General features: G+C 42.0%; 1 protein-coding gene across 1 annotated transcript in view; it reads left to right on the forward strand.

Annotated features, from left to right (window-relative positions):
- Positions 1-2234: 2234 nt before the first annotated feature.
- Positions 2235-21221, forward strand: part of LOC308294776 (semaphorin-7A) — a gene marked incomplete at both ends in the record, with an annotated part of 38928 nt that continues 19941 nt past the window's right edge. The window contains 7 exons of the mRNA XM_080737622.1: positions 2235-2316; positions 10791-10930; positions 14871-14933; positions 15891-15986; positions 17714-17819; positions 19301-19408; positions 20064-20203. Of these exons, the coding sequence (XP_080593748.1) occupies positions 2235-2316; positions 10791-10930; positions 14871-14933; positions 15891-15986; positions 17714-17819; positions 19301-19408; positions 20064-20203 (735 nt within the window). The remainder of the gene's footprint in view (positions 2317-10790; positions 10931-14870; positions 14934-15890; positions 15987-17713; positions 17820-19300; positions 19409-20063; positions 20204-21221) is intronic.

Genomic DNA, 21221 nt, shown 5'->3' on the forward strand with positions numbered 1-21221 from the left:
CATCATCTGGGATACAATCCCTTTTATTCCCATATATGGAGATCCCTAACAGAATCCCTTTTATGCCCATATATGGAGATCCCTAACAGAATCCCTTTTATGGCGATATATGGAGATCTCTGCTCTGAGTATCTGACATCACTGTGATGTCATCAGTTTATGCCCATATATGGAGATCCCTGTTCTGAGTATCTGACATCACTGTGATGTCACCTGTGATGTCACTGTGATGTGTCAGGCGTTACCCGTCCGGGCAGACACGGACAAGCTGTGACGGTTCTAATAGTAAACAACCTACGGTCGCAAATTCAATTCAATTCAAAGGATCTTTATTGGCATGAGAAAACATACATTTACATTGCCAAAGTGTGAAGATATAATAAAAACAGTTGAAAAGGAGGAACGTATATACAGTTGGAGGGGGTACAGCTACAGCATTGTGTAAACAGTCACATTTCATCGTTACATGCAGGGCATATAGAGCATTTTGAAACAAATAGCAGCAATCTTTTGCTGTAGCTTTGGGACAAAAAGCAGCATTTTCCTCAAAACGATATAAATAGTAGTGCATTATACAATGTATAATGCACATATAAACTGAGTTCAAATATAAACTCAGTTTATATGTGCATTATACATTGTAACTTTGACTGTATATTGCCCACTGTACTGCCCTTGCAGAGAGCCCTAAACTAGACCTCTCTATTTAATGTTATATACTGTAGGAATCCTCTTGCCCCTGGGAACCTATAATTGAAACCTCATGAACCAACATGGATTTGTACAATTTGCTCTTCAGTCATTTGTGTATCTAATTTATGTAGGCCTATCTAGAGTTCGTGTTTACAAAAGTATGGCTATCATTTAAAATGAGGCATTTTAACTACACCAGATTCATTATACAGCAGAAACACATTGCTGACTCATCTCACTGGAGTGGTTATTGACTGGTTAGTTATTGATTTACTACAGGAATACAAGTTGATTGGGATAGCTGTTTGGTGAAATTACTTTTACATTGGGGTTCTTTTGTATACTCAATTCACAGAGATATTAAATGACAGATAAAATATACACAGAGCTATCAGATATGCAAGAAAAAAACATCATAGATCAGAAAAAAAAATAAAAAATATTTACAGTAAATAGGTCATTTAAATGGTCTATTGGTGTATTTTCAGCAGGGTTTTAATCACCAAACTAGAGCTTGAACATAACAATTTGGTTGATTATTTGGAACATAATAAAGAGAATTAAATTAAAAAAGAAAGCATGCAGCCATTCATGAAAATAAATGGGTGATGATTCCTCCTCTGTTCTGATCTGCAACAGGTACAGTAGCCTATACTGTCTACTGACGCACAATATTACTGTGCGTACATGTTCCACTTCCAGCAGCACGTTCTGGTTCCATCCAAAAAGTATTTTCTCTGTTTTGGCTTGTCTCCCTCTTCCATCCTATTATATTTCTCTGCTCCCAGTTCCCTTTGTTTTTGAGGTGGAGCTTGCCTGGCTGTCTCTGCTTGCAGTGGTGGAAAAAGTACCTATACTTCATTTTTTTACATAAGTAAAAATATCAGTAGGCCCTACTGAAATGTAGAAATACTCTGTTACAAGTAAAAGTCTGTAATTCAAAATATAAAAGTACAAAAGTATCTGTATTAAAAATGTACTCAAATTACCAAAAGTAAATGTAACCTACTCATTCTGCAGATGTCCCATTTCACATGTTTTCAAGTGTATAAAAATCTTTTGAAAATAGCAGATCTACAAGCTCACAATTCGTTTTCAAATGGCCAAAAATAAATAGGGCTGAGGTGTTTATGTAGGTTTTGTAATAATAAAATCTACAAACTACTAAAATTAATAAATGTAGTGGAGTAAACAATATTTGGATCCGAGATGTAGTAGTGGAGTCGCCTAGAAGTAAAATTGGAAATTGGAAATGCTCAAGACAAGTACAAATACCTCATAATTGTACTTAAGTACAGTACTTGAGTAAATCTACTTAATTACTTTCCACCACTGCCTGTCTCTGCTTGATACCCCGACTTCTCCTCCAAACCAAAGCGGTCTGAAGGAAGGCACACGGACAACATTCTGCTTCCACTCCACTGACTGGGACCAAATAATAGGTGGCAAGTCAACTAGAGAAGGAAGGCTTTTTGGAGAACCTATTATTGTTGTTAGTTAGGTTATTATCATTTTAGGTGGACTGTCTCTACCCCTCAAAGATGAAACATTTCATCCTGGTGTCGCTTTTTGCTGTGGCTGTTTGCGCTGTAAAGTCACCTCGGCTGAAATTTGTCGTGCACGGTAGGCAGACCTATGTGTTTTCAATCTGGTTTCAATATTAGTCGGAACAATTATGTTATGCTGTGTGTTTGTGTGCGTGTGTCATCACGACTCGAGCCGCGTCTGCACGTTTTATTGTTGAAGGCAAAATGGTGTGAGTGTGATCGGTGATGTGATTGACGGATGGATGAGTGAATTAACGAATTCATGGATGGATGAATGAATGAACAACTGTTCCCCTTTATTCAATTTTGACACTTGCTTTGGCAATGTAAAGTAAACGTATGTTTTCTCATGACAATAAATCTCATTTGAATGTAATTGAATTGAATGATTGAATGAATGAATGAATGAATGAATGAATGAATGATTGGTAGCCTAGTTTAATCTTGAAGTGATGCACCCAATTATTGGCCAGTAGCCTAATATTGAAAGAATTGCATCAAAATGCACAGCCAGACGACAATATCCTTGCGTTTAAGGGCACATTTTCTTTGGAATGGCAAATTGCGAGGCTAAAACCATGATGCTTCCATTCGATTGATAGACCTTAACCCCTCCCCCGCCGACCAAGATAAGTAGTAAATTACCCCCCCCCCCCCCCCCCCCCCCCTTCCTCCATCTAGGCCCGGTACACATGTCCAGTCTTTTGCATGATGATTGATTAAGAAACAGCTTTGTACGGACGGTTATTGACTGCCACTTTATATGCAAGCAATAAACTGGCTATTTAATTTTGATCTCCTACTTAGCCATACATACAGCAACTCGTCATCAGAACATTTAGCAAAATGTTGTGGTCTATATATAATCGTGATTTACTTTCATAACTCATGAATCGCTCGCTCATACGCATAATATTGCGTAGCAACATTCGCGGGTTACGTCATTGAGACTGCACTGGCTGTTTACCAATTAGGACGCCTTAAAATGTTCACATCTGTCATCTGACTCCCGTTCGTCGGTTGGTTGTAAAAAACGCAGCCATCGGGTGCATGAGGCATCATCACTGAGTCCACCGCCACTATGACAAGTATCATGTGGTGAAAAATGTCTTTTTAGAGGTCGACATTACTGTAGCTCCGTGCTGCAGCGCTGCAGTGCAATGCAGGTGCGGGGGTTGATAATGGTAGCTGCAGCAGCCAGCGACCATTTACACGCGCGCACGCGCGCGCTACACACACACACACACACACACACACACACACACACACACACACACACATAATGACACAAACACTGACACACACACACACACACACACACACACACACACACACACACACACACACACACACACACACACACACACACACACACACACACACACACACACACACACAGAGAGAGAGAGAGAGAGAGAGAGAGAGAGAGAGAGAGAGGCGAAATGCCTAATTGAATTGTAGCTAGAGTCTGTCTGAGGGCTCTGAGGCTTTAGCCAGAAATAGCAGATCTATAAGCTCACAGCTTGTAGATTGGCTAGCATATATGCCTACTTTGTTTTGGCAGTAGGCTACACAATTACAACACCAGAGGCAGCTCCACAAATCACATCCAACCCAAATTTGGCACAAACAAGTGGTTAAGTTCGTTCTCCTGCTATGCTGCAAAAATGTGGAATGCCCTACCGAAGGCCTTAATGGAGTGTAAACCCCTACCCTCCTTTAAAATCACTGAAAAGTCACTTACAGGTAGTCTCGCGTAACGCGGACAGTCTATGCTGGCAGATGGGCGGGGATACACAACCCGGCGATTCTCACCGGTAGTCTCCGGCCAATAGCATGTGTTCTCCTCCCCCCACCCCCCTCTGCTCAGCTCAGAGAACGCTGCTGCGTCATGACGTCAACATATTCGGTGCGACGCCTCCACTCTGATTGGTTAGGGAAAATCTACACTTCCTACAACAGTGATTTTAACGCAATCGCCCAGGCTTTATTTTTCTACCGATCGCCAAATAAAGGCTGGGTTTCCGAAGCTACTTACAGGTGGCTTCAACTCAAAACTGTTAAATAGGACAAAGCCTATCCTTAACTCCCCCTGAACCTTTTACTGTAAATACCATTTATTTTTTATTCTGTTTTCCGGCTGTCTTATGATGACATTTTGTTTGTGTCATTTAATGTTGTATGAGTGTATGAGTTGAAAAAAGGGACCCTAATTTAAACAAGCCCAAAAGCTTTCTTGCGGTGTTTATCCTTTTAGTTGACCTTGTATCAGTGAACTGTAGGCTAGGCCTACTGTCCTGTCCCTTTTTCTATATGCAAACTTCTAATAAACTATTCAATCAAGCAATCAATCAATCAATTAATCAATCAATCAATCAGAGAGATTTGATGTAGACAGATTGAGGTCTAGTTTAGTAAGTCTGGTAGAGGGTTTTACTGCAAACACATCCAATGAATGGAAAATTCCAGGCAGTAGTCTACCAAGATGACTCGCAATTAACTATTCCCCTCACGCCAGCACTACGTCGCACACACACACTGCTCTATAATGTATTCACAATCCATAGAGCCAGGCATGTAGATCCAGTTAATATGAGGCGACGCAACACTCGTTCTCCTGGCAAAAGATGAGCAACACAAAATGGTCCAGATGGCCTTATTACGTGCCCGTCTTATTAAACCCGATGTTAAGCAATGGCCACAGACAATGTGTAAAGGCGATGTCACCACAATATTAAGACCCTCAGTGCTTCAAAGGATACAGTAAAAGGAGAAAGAAAATCGATAAAACGGCTCCTCGGTTTAGGCTGAAGCATAATTTAGTCAAGCGTCAGAGGAGCCTGTTTCAGCACCATGGACAGCACTCTCTCTCTCTCTCTCTCTCTCTCTCTCTCTCTCTCTCTCTCTCACACACACACACACACACACACACACACACACACACACACACACACACACACACACACACACACACACACACACACACACACACACACACACACACACACACACAAACAATCTCAATTCAGTTCAAAGGGTTGTATTGGCATAAGAAAGCATACTTAAAATATTGCCAAAGCAAAAGTTGAAAGGGAATAGAAATGATGTGTTCTCAGAGCTGTGCCTGTTACTGTTACATTGCAACTTGGCAAACTATTTTCCCTCTGTATGTGTTTGCTGGTGGACAAGGCAGAGAGGAAAACATTCGCACTGTGCGTACGTGCGTGCGTGACACTGCGTGACACTGTGTGTGTGTGTGTGTGTGTGTGTGTGTGTGTGTGTGTGTGTGTGTGCACTGGTTTTTGTATGTTTGTGGGGACCAAAATCTGTATACACAGTCACGTCATGGGGACCAGGTACGGTATGGGGACCAAAAATCAGGTCCCCATGAGGGAAACTGTTAACTCTTTGAGTGCCACCCCGTTCACCACTAGAGGGCGCCCAGTGGCCATAGAAAATCCCATAGAGATATGCTGGTATATGCAGAAGCCCTGCAGCCATGACTTGCCTGAACACTTTCCTTTGTGCATGTACAGGAAGAGGATGAAGTTAGCTTGAAGTTAGCTATTGGTTACCAAGCATTTTAGAAGCCTTATTTTCGTCAACTTAGCCATGATTAAACCTTGCACACCTCATGCATGGGAAAAAAACAGAGAAGAATGAGCTCTAAAAAATCCAATGCAATCCTGGATTGCATTGAAGTGGATTTGTGCAGTTTGTTCACAGCTTTCAAACAAAAAAATCCGATTGGAAATCCGTTCAGGCATTCTTGAGATAATCGCCATTATGTTTTACATGTTATGTAAACAAACATGGCTGCCCTGTATGTTAGATGGGGTTGTATGGGGGTGGAACATGCAAAATCGCGATTGAAATCATGTTCACTAGATTTGATGGGGTCCAAAAAAAAAATTTAAAAATTTTTTTTTTTCAATTTCTTTTTTTTTTTTTTTTTATATCCCGAACATGTTCGGGATAGGCACTCTGGTATGCGATAATATATCCCGAACATATTCGGGATAGGCACTCAATGAGTTAAAAACCAACACAGGAGCTGCTCTGATGTGCCTGTGAAGTTTTTAGCATTGGCCCATAAGTCACGTTTTTTGGTCATGGTGTGTGTGTGTGTGTGTGTGTGTGCGTGTGTGTGCTCAGTAGCTTTATATGTTTTGTGGGGACCAAAATCTGTATACACAGTCACGTCATGGGGAATAACTTCATCAATTCTGATATTTGAAGTCGTGTATAAGCTAACACAGCCATAGTTGTTATACCTGATGTTTTTTCATAGCTGTATAACATTTAGAAAGGGTGGTCCCCACATGAGATGATTAAAATCATCACATGTGGGGACCACCCTTTTCATCATTGTGGTCCCCACAAATCATAAAAACCAGTATGTGTGTGTGTTTGTGTGTGTGTGCACGTGTGGTTTTGAAAGTTATAGGGGGGAGTACAGATCAAACCCTTGCCTGTGAGAACATCAGTGAAAAAGCTCTTTTGAAAACATGACTTAGACAGAATTTCTTGGCAAATATTTATTGGAGGACCTTGAACTCATGATCATTAAAAGTGACTTTCAAGGGAAAGATTTGATGCAGATGAAAATAGTATTTGACTTGCTTTTAGATAGGAAGGTTTAACTTTACATTTATGTTCGACTGGAAAAAAAAACAACTGAAAAACAAGCCCAGTGGCTTTCAGGAACGTTTTACTTATTTCATAGCACATGAGTGGGCAAATAGTTCTGAGTACAGTATTTTACATAATAGTAAGTACTGTATAGGCTATAGGTGTATACTGTAGTTATATATACATACAGTATGTACTGTAGATATATACACATTACAGTATATATTACAATAAAGTACAATTATTCATGTGTCTGAGTAGCTCAGTCAGTAGAAGACTCACATATGAGCCACAAGGTTTTGGGTTTGATCTCCGGCATCAAGCCATTTCAGTGTTTAAGTGGCACAGGGGGTTGAAGAGGGCAACGTTGATGATTTTGTACCGTTGAGACCAGGGCAGGAATTTCAGGGAGGCCATGAAGGCCATGGCCGTTGTTGCCCCTCAGTTTGGCCTTGTGCCCCTCCAAAAAATGGCATGACCTGAGGCCACAGTGGCCTTAATGCCCCAGCTGACTGTACCACTTTCTCCTCTGTTCCTTTCTTGTCAATAGCCAATTTAAGCTTTGTATGGCTACGGCAGATGACAACGGCAGCCGGAAATGATCGTCGCTGCGTTTCTCAAATGCCCTTTGACATCAACACTCTAATAAAGAGCACAGGATTTTTAAGCAAATGAATATGGATGATGTCAATATGACAATTCTTCTCTAATTGCCTTTATAGTGATTTGAAAAGTTCAAAGCCATCACTTTGGAAAAATTTGAAAGTGAAGAAGGTAAGAAAGTAGTAAAAGGTTCAGAGATGGCCATGGAAATAATAACAATAATACATTTGACTTTTAAAGCAATTTTTGAAAATGGATTATAAATTGCTCCATCTATACCTTCCGTCTCAGCTTTCCTACTGAAGAAAATTAATTAAAGTTCAATGGGATGACTAACCACTCTCCCTCTTTAAAAACACAGCATGTGTTCTCCATCATGTCTACTGGACTGGTATACATTTAGTATTTTATTCATGGTAATATTGTTGACCACTCCTTTTGTATGTCCGTGGCAAAAATATATTTTGAGGAAAATGTCCATCACAAGCCCAGGGGTTGATGACCCATGACCAATGCAGTATGTTTGATTTGTGCAGGGCTGAGATTTCACTGCAGATAGTCTACATTTCAAAATCATCCTTAACGCTTAAATTCAATGAATTATTTCAATGGACTAAACCTTGTTTTATTTGATGGCCTTCCTGCCTTAGCATTTGGCCTTTGTGCCCTCCCAAAATTGACAACAACATAGGCCAATTGGCCGTGCCCCTAAAACAACGAAATTCTAGGCATGGTTGAGACATAATAAACATGATGGAGGAGTGTGTTTTGTGTTTTGTTTGATATTTCGAACATGATTTTAGCGACTGTGATATCTTTCATTGTACAGAATGTCAATTCTTCCTGGACTAAAATGGTCTACAAATGTTTCCTCCTGTAGTTGCAGTCAGACCTTCCCCTCCAGCTGATGTCAATCACCTTGCTAAGTCTGTCAAACACCTAGTGAGACTGATCAGGAAAGAGAGAGGGGTGTGGCTGGAGTTTTTGTTTGGTTAATGTTAGTTTGGCTTTTGTTTTGAATTTCTTTCGTTTTAACCTGGATTAGGTAAATGGTCATTTGTATTGTGTCTGCAAATATTAATGTTGTTAGATGGTGTTTAAATATCTTCTAAGGTTATGGTTCTAAAGTCAGTGTGGAGGTATTGGTTGACACAATTTAAGGAAGGAGAAGGTCTGACTGGAACTACAGGAAACATGGCTGTGTAGTCCAAAAAGAACTGACATTTTGTATGTTGATGTCACCGTCGCCAAAATCATGTTCGAAATATCAAAACACAGAATGAACACAAAACACACTCCAACATGTTTATTATGTCCTCAACTTAATGAAAATAGGGTTTGGGTGCAAAAGCGGAAAAGTGGCCCTTTAAGACGTGTAGTAATTACTGGGAGCTGATGGTAGGTCTGGTGAACCACCTCAGAAATGTAACGTTTGCCGGGACCCAAACTAGAGAAAATAGCAGATCTAGTTGCTTTGCGGCGCATTGCAAGCATGTCCATCCATCCATCTTCAACCGCTTATCCGGAGTCGGGTCGTTTTCTCTTTCACTACACAGCTTTTCCTTTATGAAATATTTGTCCATGTATGGACCCCTGGCCTCCAGGTTAAATTTACACTCTGACTTAAATTAACACTGAGGATTTTACTATGCACAAGTGGTGCAACAGCAAACAGGGGTTCAGTGTTTTAATTACTCAGTAACACTTTGAATTGGACACATCAGCCACTGCAGGCTGTCCAATTTGTGACATTATGATTATAATACAACAACAAGAATACTATAAATAACCCCTCTTACCTAAAATAACTCATTATACACATTAAAATCCTTGAGCGTTAGTTGAACTCAGCAGTGTAGTGGAAACAAATGGACCTGTATGGGACCATTTAGTTTTCATTTAAGTCTGATTTAGAGTTAAATCAGACTTAAATTAACACTGGCAGTTTTACTGTGTAGACCTGCACACCTACATACACCTTTCATCTTAGAATACTTTGAACCCTTTCTAAATTTAACATGACGGCATAAAGACGAATAGACTGATGATTTGAAGAAATCTAATGCTTACAGTTCAGTTCAGTTCAAGCTAATTCAGTCATTTCACTACCCAACCCTTAACCAAATGATTTATTTTACTGATGTTTCCACCTGTCCCCTAAGCAAAACAAAGTATGTGTAAAGTAAGTACTCGCAGGCACGTGCACACATAGACATCAAACGGGGCTTGAGCCCCTGCCCTTTAATTTATCCATCTGTAAAAAGTGCCCTCTCAGTCCAGACCATAAATGCAGTTTTTACTATGGTGAAAGAAATGCAAATGCCCTCTTTCCATGCCATACCTGAAGGCAGCATTCAAGAGAATTGCCTTGTCCAAACTCTCCTGAACTTGAATGAAGCATCTTATATTGAAAGAATTGCCCTCTCTGTGTAGAAATTCATGCTGTACTCTCCACTATTAAATTGATTATGCTTAGTTCAGTGTGTATCAAGCACCGAAAATATCCGACCTCCAAGCTCACAACGCGTTGCGCTGCGGCGCGTTGTGAGCTTGGAGTTCAGGTATTTTCGATATTTCCACCAAAAGGCTCTTTTAGAAATGTCAGCCCCTGCCTCTCTAGCATTCTCTGCACGTCCCTGAGTACTCGCCTCTCTAACCGCCATAGGTCCTATAGTGACGTCAGGGGACCAGATGTGACCAGACTTCAAATGTTTGACGTCATTGCATGATGTCCCAATGACCCTGCCCATCCTGGAATGGAAATCACACCCAACTGTTATTGTATTAGCTCACAGGGATATTTGTTATTTTATTTTCACAATTCTTTTAATTCAATTCAATCCAATCCAATTCAACTAAATTAAATTGATTAAAAATGTTTCATGCTGGGGCACCCACTGGCCTAGTGGTCCTGGCGCATACCACATACTAGGCTATGATGCCTGTTGGCGTCGCCGGTTCGATTCTCGATACGGATGACCTTTGCCACTCCCCATCTCTCTCCTCATTTCCTGTCAGTCTACTATCCACAAGTTTCCGCGGGAGTTTACTGGAGACTATCAGGACCAAACTTCCGGGTTTAACAGCAGACATACAAGCTCACGTCGCGTCGCAGATCCAACCCGTTGTGAGCTTGTAAATCGGCGGCGGAAGATCGATGCAGACGTTTGCGCAATGCACTATGGGGCGTAGGAAACTCGTGGATATCCTATCAAATAAATCATAAAAAAGCCCAAAAAACAAATCTTGAAAAAAAAAAGTTTCATGCTGTTGTATACTGGTATGTTAATACAGCATTTTTGGTGTGACCCACAGAGCCACCCAGGTTCCACTTCCTGAAACCTGAGAACTACATAAGCATGTACCACCCGGAGGGTACCAACACCATCTACGTGGGGGGGCAGGCAGTGATCTACGTGTTGACGTTCACCGACAGAAGGGTCCGCGACCAGCAGGTACACTTACATCTGTCTACACGTGTATGTAGTCTCTCTTCTATCTAAGCAGGCAGCGAGCGAACGGCTAGGAGGGGAGCCGGTATGTTGGTCAAGGACACAGTGACGGGTCACACGGTTGTTATGGAGACCATCCAACCACATGACCTTCTGGTTACGAGACAATTACTCTAACCAGTCAGGCCACCTCACCACTAAGAATAACAAGGAGGGAGAGGAGAGGTTCCAACTGTCTGGCTCTGTCTGGCGTCAGTATGTCCACTCTGTTGACCCATATGGCAGGTAATCATGTAACATCGTTTGGGGGTCCTGTTCTATTCCAAAAGTGTAATGGACTGGTGAAATTCTCAAAGTGGCTGAACGATTTGGGGGAACAGTAAATATAGTTTCTGTCTGGTGAAAACCCAAAACTCAAAAAAACGCAAAAAAGGCAATTCAATAAAGGAATTAAAAACAAAGGGACAATGCAAAAATATTAAGACAAATTAAGAGTGAAAGCAAACACTATATCTGTCCATTCCTTCTAGCCAAAAGCCATAGTGTAATAATTTGTTATTAAAAGACTTGGACACTGAAGTATTCTGTCTAATTTCTCAGTGGAATGGCAGGGAATGCTCTATACCTTTTCGTTGCAAGTCCTGGGAGGCTGGAGTAAACGTTTGTCCGCTGATCTAAGATTACGGGGGGGGGGGAGGGGGGGGGGGGGCTAAGGAGTCAAGAGGTCAGAAATGAGGTCAGAAATGTAAACAGGTGCAAGTCCGTTCAGTGAATACATTCTGAACGTCACTGGCAGCCAGTGCAGTGAGGCAAGAACAGGGGTAATGTGTGCAAGGCACCAACCTCGACAGTAACACTGCCACTGTCGCCCCATGCAGTGCCGCCCCATGCAGTGCCTGAGGAATTACCAGACACTGCAGCAAAGAAAAGTTTGTATCCTGCCTCGGAGACAAGGATGACAAAGTAACCAAACATAGGGCCAGGGTAGTTGTTGGTTAGGGGAGTGGGCCAGAGGTGAAATGTCTCGCCCGGTGTTGATCTACTGTAAGTCAGCGGCTGACAGGGAGGAGGGGGCACTGTGGAAGATATTAGGACAATGCTTACATAATTGAATGAAGCCACGCGCAGCTCTGTCCATGGAGAGGTAGAAGATAATAACCCAAGCTAATAATGTCAATATGGTCTCAAGATAATACTGTTAGAATAGTGTGTGGCCCAGTGTCAACCTCGACTAGCCAAACAGATTGTAAATCTATTGTAAATATGGTATTCCATCTTACTGTGTTCTATTTTCTGTAATTGCCGCAGGATTAACATTCACTATTGTGTTGCAAGTAATTGGCAAGCAGTTGTGGCAGTGTAGTGCAGGGTAGAAGAAGCCACTGTTACAGCAGGGTATTTGTTTTTTTAGGTGTGTGATTCCCATAAAGGACAGGATACCCATGCTAAAATCAATTGCACAGACAGTCCTGTAAGGGGCCTTTGATAAAAACAGGTTTGCTCCACTCACCAACACTAGCTGTGGGTATGATGCTGCCAAAGCCACTACCTTTATATTATTAGTGATTCAGTGACATATTTAATATTTAAGCATTACAATGTTATTTTCTATTGTCAAAAAGAAATCATTGTGATAGTTCAGCCAGAGAGAAAGCACTGCAATGCAGAATGCCCGCAACACTCCGGATTAAACAACAGTCTCAAGGTGCAAGGCTCAACAATATCATAAAACTGAGAAAACAGCCAGCACACAGGCTACGTTTCACATAGTTCTGTTTTTACCTCTCCATGGAGCAAAGGAGCAACAGACGTGTTTAAACCTAACAGGTTTTCCTCAGGTGTCAGTAGTTCAGTCGGGCACAGCAGTCAGGCTGTACCCCAAACCCAGTCAACCTCCAATCTCTTTAGCTAACAAGCTACCACATATGCCCTCAATCTAGTGGTTCATTGTCTATGCCAGACTGGGTGGCCGAAGGCTGGAGAGATGTTTTCACCCCTCTCCGTCCGTGTGTCCATCCATCCGTCCGTCTGCCTGTGAACAGCTAATTTCCGGCCGCATACTCCCTGGAGGCCAAGGAGGAGCCCTAAGGGCCCGTTCACAATGAGCCGAACCCGGGGCCGAGGATCCCCGACAAGATTTCGGGAGGACCCCCCGGGAAAATCGTTTGGTCGGCCCCGGAATCGGTTTTGGGCTTGAACAGTACCCCGACACGATCGGATTATGTTAATTAGATTTTTTATGACCTCGGGACTCGTCGGGAGCACTCACGATAATATCAAAAAAGCTTGATATTGTCGGGTCATCGGGTAGGAATCCTTTACAGTTATTGTCGTCCGAATGAGCTCACGGGATTGCTTCAGATTATATCATGCCAGCTCCTCCCTTTTTAGGCTGCGCAGAGTGTAGGCTATTCTGTCACAGCCTACACTTTTATTATTATTATTAGCCTACTTACTTTTTACTTTAGCCTACTCTCTCCCTAAAATGTTGTAATCACTTGTTCAAAAACGTTATAGCCTATAGCGTTCTTTTTTCTTCTTCTGCGCAGTCATTTGGCGACAAGGCAGTGCATTCTATCGCCTCACGAAAGCCTTTCCCCATATAGGCTATATATAATATATTTTTTATATTTATAAAAGATAATATTAATCACCATTTGAAACGCCTGTTTCAAATAAATCATTGAGAATGCTTTCAGGTGAGCCTTTCTCCGTGCTCAAAGGCCAAGTAAAAAAAAGAGAGAGAGATTAATAAACTTGAACTCTGTCGGTCCACCGCCTCATCCAAGCCTTCAACCAACTGTCCAAAAAGGAAAATGGACATGTATGGTTCATTTAGTTCCATTACACTGTCAGGGTATTGTATATCACCTAAAACCGGATTAATTCTTCAAAATGTGGACTACATCACATCACAGATGCAGCACTCAAGGTAATTAAATGTCAGACCAAACCTCACCGTTGTGACTCCGACCAAGCCAAATATATTAGCCTATCTTATATAAATATAATAACGATATTATATATCCCCACGTGTGGGGAAAGGCTTTTTTGAGAGGTGATAGAATAGGGTGGTAGAATAGGGTGGTTGGGCCCATTAAATATAAAAAAAAAACTCTTTAAGAGGCTGCGCAAACAAAGAAAAGGAAAAAAAAGCAAAGGGGCAAATACACGTTATAGCCTACACAGTAGGTCTATATGTAGGCTGGTAACGTGTCCGTTGGCTTCACGCTGGTCGCAACGACTTCACTTTTAGCGTTTCTTGGTTATAGACCTATTCATTCTTTATTTTTTATTCTATTGGTCGGCAATGTGCGAGCCCATGGCACCATCCGCGACCCCACGTTGGGTCGGGACACATAGTTTGAGAACCGCTGCCACTTTCTCAATCCGTGGAGGCTGGAGCCTTGTTTCTTTATTCAATCAACTGCCAGAAAAAATAAAAGTGAGTGAAGAAAGAGAGAGAGAGAAAAACACTCTTGATTTTATCCCTCTTGAGGGGGCGGAATTTTCATCTAGTCGCGTCTCTCATGGCACCACCCCCCCCCGAGATCGTGGGTGGCTAGAATCGCGAGACGTCGGTCTCATTTGTAATGGTCTGAGATATTTCACTTGGCACAGCGGGATATACCGGGCCCGATCGCAAGACAGAGGATCGCTGTCGTTTGAAATGAACACCGATAAACCCCCGGGCACGACATCTGATCCTACCCAACATCGCGTTTAGTGTGTGAGGCTCTTAACCCTAACTCTTTTGCATAATAGCTCTTGAACCATAGTTCAGGTCATACAATCAAAATGATTTCCTTGAATTCTTTCAATTTTGCTGGCCCACAATAAGCTGTCTTAGTGGAGACCTGTGCTCCGAGGAGCAAATGTTGAAACTCGATGAAAGTCTTTGACTGAACAGTACACAATAACAAATGTGTCATTCCACCCACAGATCCCTGTGGTAGCTGATGAGACTGCAAAGGCGACTTGCATGGCCAAGGCTGCACCGCCTAAGGTAGATGATCCACTTTTCAGACTGCTCCGTCATCCTCGTTGTAGTGCATCCTTTTCCTGTTCCATCACTTTATTGTCCTGATCCTTAGGTATCATCATCATCATCATCATCATCCTCATCATCATCCTCTTCAGCAACACTACAGTGAGGTTAGTCATGCAGTTTGCAGTGCACCATTGTGATAATGTGATAGACATCTACAGTATAAGAGAGACAGACTGTGTGTCTGTCTATCTGTCTTTGTGCTTTTGTCTAGATAGATTTTTTGTGCATGCTGCCAATATGCCAACCTAGAACCTCCACTATTGTTATTTTGTACTTATTGATTATAGATATACAGTTATTTTGTTGACAAGAATGTATTGATGGTGTCATAATGCCTGATTTTACTCTTGTGGTTGCATGCTGAAAAATGACTTCTCTTTTAGTTCTACTGGATCTCTTATCCACTAGTCCCTCCGTAACATTTTAGTCTAGGTTTTATTTGTTTGTATGAAATTGTCAATATATTTAATATATTTAGACGAAAATTCTTCTGCATAGTTTTAGTCGACAAAATGTATCACTGGTTTTATCTCATTTGGCTTCACTTGGTTCTGCTACTGTGCTATGATTCATCTGAGTATTACATGAAAAATAAAACAATACAGGAATTATGCCTGAAGGTTGTATTTAGTATTCACTCTCACATTTCATCTAGTGGCGTCTTTAAGGGTAGAGGTTCATTTTCTGTACTTGAATGAATAAGTGATGCGTAAGGATCTTTGAAGTCACTGCAACCACTCTGTATTGCAGTGGTAAGTCCACAGTGTTCTCTGCCAAATGTTTAGAAAATGGATCACTTCCAGTTTGCCTTTTTCAGTTCCAAATTCTGTCTTCCTCTCTCTTTCTCTTCGTCTATCGTCTGTTCTCCTTCTGGTGTCTGTCCTTCTTTGTCTCTCCCTGGCTCTCATACAGTTGGAGTGCGATAATTTCATCACCGTCATTCAGAAGGTGAATGACACCTTCGTGGTTTGTGGGACAAATGCCGGAAGCCCAAAATGCTGGCTGCTGGTAAGATATTTTGATATGAAAAGTCTGTAGTAGAAGCACCCAGTCCCCAGTTATATATTGCACTGCTAGGTCTTAATGTGTCCTTGAGGGGTTACAGTGAGTGCCCACGCGGTAAATGATTGATAGTGAAGTGGGACCTACAGTAAGAGGGAAATCAATCTCAGAGGCAGAGATGTTTCATTCAAGAATTTTATTTGAGAGAGATTTCCGGGTTTCTGTGCAGAACAAAAATCTGAAATATGCAGGCTTGGTGGGGGGCTTGATAGTGTGTAGTGTCATTACAAAAATCATAAGAACATGCCTCTTTGCATGTTTTAACCATTTTGACCATTTGATTTGGCATATTATCATCCTTGATAACACTTAACCAATATAACCTAAGGCCTATCACAACATCTGCCAGGAATCTGGTTTAAGCCGGAGCTAACCAAATTCAGAGAACCTCCAAACCACACCACGACTGTTTGGCAGGGACACGGCTTGGCAAGGAAATGTTTGATGGATGGTACTCTCTGTGTACTGACAATTAGGAAATAGCCAGCACACAATGAACATGAGCGTACGTAGAGGAAGTTGGTCGAACTCGAAACAGGTCATGCTTGTATGAAAAAGAAAACAAAAACATAATGGAATACTTGTCTGAAACAAACATAATCATGGTAACATGTAAATTATATGATTCCTTGTAAGATGCCACCACAATACTGTAGTTAGGAACCAAATGGACCGTTATAGGTCTTTAACTCTGTGAGTGTACAAATAGAACCAAAACGGGTCCAATTGGTTCCATCTGTACACTTTCGGAGTTAAATTAACACTGAGGATTGTACAGCGCAGATCTCAGAGATTAAAAACAATAGCTTCCAATGGGGGACTGTGGCCTTATACATGTCAAACTGGGGGCCCTCGAAATGAAAGAGGTTTAGAGTCACTGGCATGGTGCATGGAGAGAATGAACAATACTGTAATTGAAATGGAAAAAAGGCTGAGGATCTGTGGTATTGTGTATAAGTACTGCTGTACGGTTGCTCTTCCCCTGGACGACACTGTTCTCTTTGCAGCTGCCAGACAGAACACAGGGAATTAGTCTTGCACGTTACAACATTGTGTTCCCCTACTGCACAGTAAAACCCTGTGTTAATAGAGGAGAGAGTAGAAATGGACTTGGGTCCACTTTTACTCTGCATCTGCCCAGATGCAGACAAAGGAATGTCTATGGTGACACTGTACCACAATATGTTAATGTGTAAATACCTTTGGACAAGTCTTTCCCCTGTTTTTAATCCGTTAAAACCGGGAAAGCATCTGTGTAACCATTTTAATAATCTTTTTTTAAAGCAAACCTTTATAACTCAAGTCTTTGCTTCTGTGTGTCCCTGACATTTTTAGATGGGCGTCTGTGGCCAAATACACATTTTTGGGGCACGAGAAGTGTTTGAGTACTACTGGTATAGCAACATAGTTTTATTTATGTCTGATTTAGAAGACATCTAATGGGTTAAATATCACTTAAATATCCAACATGAAGCAAAAATGCATTTAGACTGCTGAGAGCAGTGATCTTTCATCAATGTGCATTGCAAGCTCACAACGCGGTGTGAGCTTGTAGATTGGATATTTTCAGCACCGCCGTACGACAAATACAATGGCATGCCCAAAATGTAGCTACCATGATCAATGTGGATGGATGGACGCGTCAGGTTGTGAGAAGTTTTACCTCCCCACAGGTAAACGACACGGTGTTGACAGATATCCAGGGAAACGGGCACATATCGTCCGCCTCGGACATCTCCCCACCCTATCCCTCCCAGAGGTTCATCAGTCTGCCAGCAGGTACCTGTCAATGATTTAGGTTTACTTTTCATGTGGAAGACAGTCACCTTACCATAGCAAATACATTAACAACATAAAGTTACCGTCATTTATTTATTTATGTACTCTTTTTTTTTCATTCATATTGTACTTCTTTGCAAATGTTATGAATGAAATGACTGAATCTACAAAAATGTACTTAATTTGCATGCACGTCACTAATGAGAACAGGGGGCTAAACCAATTACAACAGCCAACCATGTAATGCTTTGAGTGCTTGCGTTTGATACAGAGAAAACCTTGGTAGAAAGAAAAACACTCACTACGACTACGAGACCTCATTATCACCCCCAAATCACTTGCTGACACAGTATCAAAAGCAGCTTAATAGTACCACAAATCAGCCCCCTATTCTTGGCAGCATTTCTGCACATTAGCAATAGAGTCACAAGCCATGGAATATTTAGTGCTTCGTCTACCCATTGTATTGACCTGGGATTGGAACCCCTAAGGTTGGCATGTCAGTGCCATGTTCCACCCCTTTAGCCACACTGGACCACCTTACTATGAAGAGTCGCTCAAAATGTACAAATCACTTATTAATTAGAGCTAGATTGACAACAGAAAACAGACACAACACTGTTTATGAAACCTTTTGCTGCTAGAACAATTAAAGAAACATTACAATAATCCATAATGTATTCTTGAGACCAATGGAAGATTATTTTGCAGTGCGGTAAGTTAAATTAGATGGAGATTGATCGTTTAACAATGAGCCAGTCATCTGCTTGAGTAGTGCAGCATTCCAATAATAATCTGTCCAAATGAAGCCATTAGTGCCATGATTTCAAAAGCTTCCCCTTTGTATTGCCATGGAGACAGACCATTTAAGTGGGTTGATTGGAATACAGCGATGGGGTGGATGCTGATAGGCGCAGACAGCTGCTCCCCCTTGATGTCTTTGTTGTGTCTGGCCTACGTGTTTTATTTCTTTATTTTATTCTCTCTCAGGGACGTGCAGAGAATGGTAGAGGGGCAGGGGCTGAAATTTCAAAAAGGGCCTTTTGGTGAAAATATCGAAAATAGCAGACCTAGCTCCAACTGCGACACGCTGTGAGCTTGTGATAGCACACTGAATTAAGCATAATCAATTTCTTTCACCATAGTAAAAACTGCATTCATGGTCTGGAGAGGGCACTTTTTACAGACAGAAAAAAGGGCAGGGGCTAAGGCCCCCTTTGATGTCTATGTGTGCACGTGCCTGTTCTCTCTCCTCTACCTTAGCCTTCTCTGTAATCTTGTTCTCTGCCTGTCTGTATACGTTCTCTCACTCCATCCATTTAATTTTCCCTCTGTCTGTCCTCCCTTCTTCCTGTCTCACTCAATCTCTTTCTGCGTCTCTCTGGCTTCTCCTCTCCATCTCCATCTCCTTTCCACTTCCCCTCGTCCCGTGAACCAATCCATCACGCTCTCGTGTCCCAACAACCCCCCACCCGCCAAAGACGCAAGTCTGTACTCCGCCATGTCGTCGGTGGGAGGTCATGCCGGCTCTATTCGACGGACGTTTGGCTCCCAGAAGCTCCTGAAGACAGAGAACGTTTGGCTGCTGAGTGAGTAGGAGGAGAGGAGTAGAGAGACCCGTGCAGGATTAGTGGAGGGTGGTGAATAACGGTGGGTGGTACAGGGCTGTATTTTCTATTGTATTTCATATATTTCTTTAACAACATCAGCCAGCAGCCTCCCGGAGAAAGATATTGTGTTGGCGTGTTCAAATTTGCCCAGTCTGCGGCGGGGATTAAAGGTTATTCAGATCCCTGGAAGCCTGCGTGGCCCGCTGCTTGGTTGTTGAAGAGAGATATGCATGTGAAAGGAATACAAAGCAGGAGCAGAGAATGTGCATTGCAAGCTAGGAAATGGTCTCTCGTCTCATGTCAGACTTCCTCTCGCTTACGTCTCATAATCGAGAGGAGATGAGAGAAATATCTGTGGAATGAAAAAACCTGTTTTGAACGCGGTTTCATTTTAACACAGTTTCACTTCTTTACAATATTCTGGGACACTATTATAATACTACGTCTATTCATTGTTTTAAGAGGAGTTAAAATTCAAGAATAGGAAGTGGATTTACATTAGACACATGCTAAGCAATCTAGGTGATTTTAATTTCTTTTTAATGAGAGAAATAACATTTTAGGACTCGTTATGAACTTGATGTGATATTTTCGTCAGCAGTAAAACTCTGTACTGTCATCCTTCTTGACACAGACCCGCAGTTTGCTGGCGCTGCTGTAATCCCATCCTCAGAGAAGTGGAAGGAGGAGGTGTACTTCTTCTTCAGCGAGATCAACAAGACAGCCAGGGTGGATGAGGAGCCATACAGGGCCCGCATCGGACGAATCTGTACGGTAGGTTTTTATGTTGTGCAATGTAATGTTATGTAATGTTATTACCCCAAAATTATTCATGGGACTTTTTAAAGGCTGGTTGGATTATTTCTCTAGTTCAGACTATCCTATTTTAATTCTAATATGATGATGAGTTAAGTGAATTGCGCACCTTCACCAGATTAACCAAATAATAGACATTTAAACTGCACTACTGTACATACTGTATAGTACAAGGAGCAGTTTAAACCAGTAAGACTCCCTAATCGGGAGATAAGCGACCGTCACGTCGCATACACAAACTTTAGAAGGCAGTCGTAGCCAATCAGGAGGGAATATGGGAAATGCGTGATTTGAGGCCAAAATCTGTAGGAGCAGTGTCCAAAAATGTGTTTGAAATGTTTGGACTGATGGTGTTGCTAAATGGGACAGATCCATGTTGATGACATGACTCTAGACATACTATGTACCGCTTTGCGTGATCTGTAGGAGCAGTGTCCAAAAATTTGTTTTGCAAGAATCGGCCTCATGGTGGCACTAGAAGAGGGCCATGTGAGAAATTAGGAAGTTTGGCATGGATAGGGGCAACGGTGGCGGAGATATGAGTAGGGCAATAGTGTGACGTGACGTGACGTGACGTGACGTGACGTGACGTGACGTGACGTGACGTGACGTGATGTGATGTGATGTGATGTGACTGACTGACTGATAGCCGATCAGGAGGGAATATGGGAAATGGGACAGATCCATGTTGATGACTTTGGAGATACTGTGTACCGCTTTGCTTGATTTTAGGGCAAAATCTGTAGGAGCAGTGTCCAAAAATGTGTTTGAAAACACAGGCGCTAGAAGAGGGCCATGTGAGAAATGAGTGGAGGTTGTGGTTTGGCAGCCAAGGAGTGTGTGTGCAAAGTTTGGCATGGATCGGGGCTACGGTGGCGGAGATATGAGTAGGGGAAAAGTGTGACGTGACAGACAGACTGACAGACTGACAGACAGACTGACTGACTGACTGACTGACTGACAGACAGCCGGTGGA

The sequence above is a fragment of the Nannobrachium achirus genome (genome assembly GCF_963921795.1).
Source record: "Nannobrachium achirus genome assembly, chromosome: 2".
Taxonomy (NCBI): Eukaryota; Metazoa; Chordata; class Actinopteri; order Myctophiformes; family Myctophidae; genus Nannobrachium; species Nannobrachium achirus.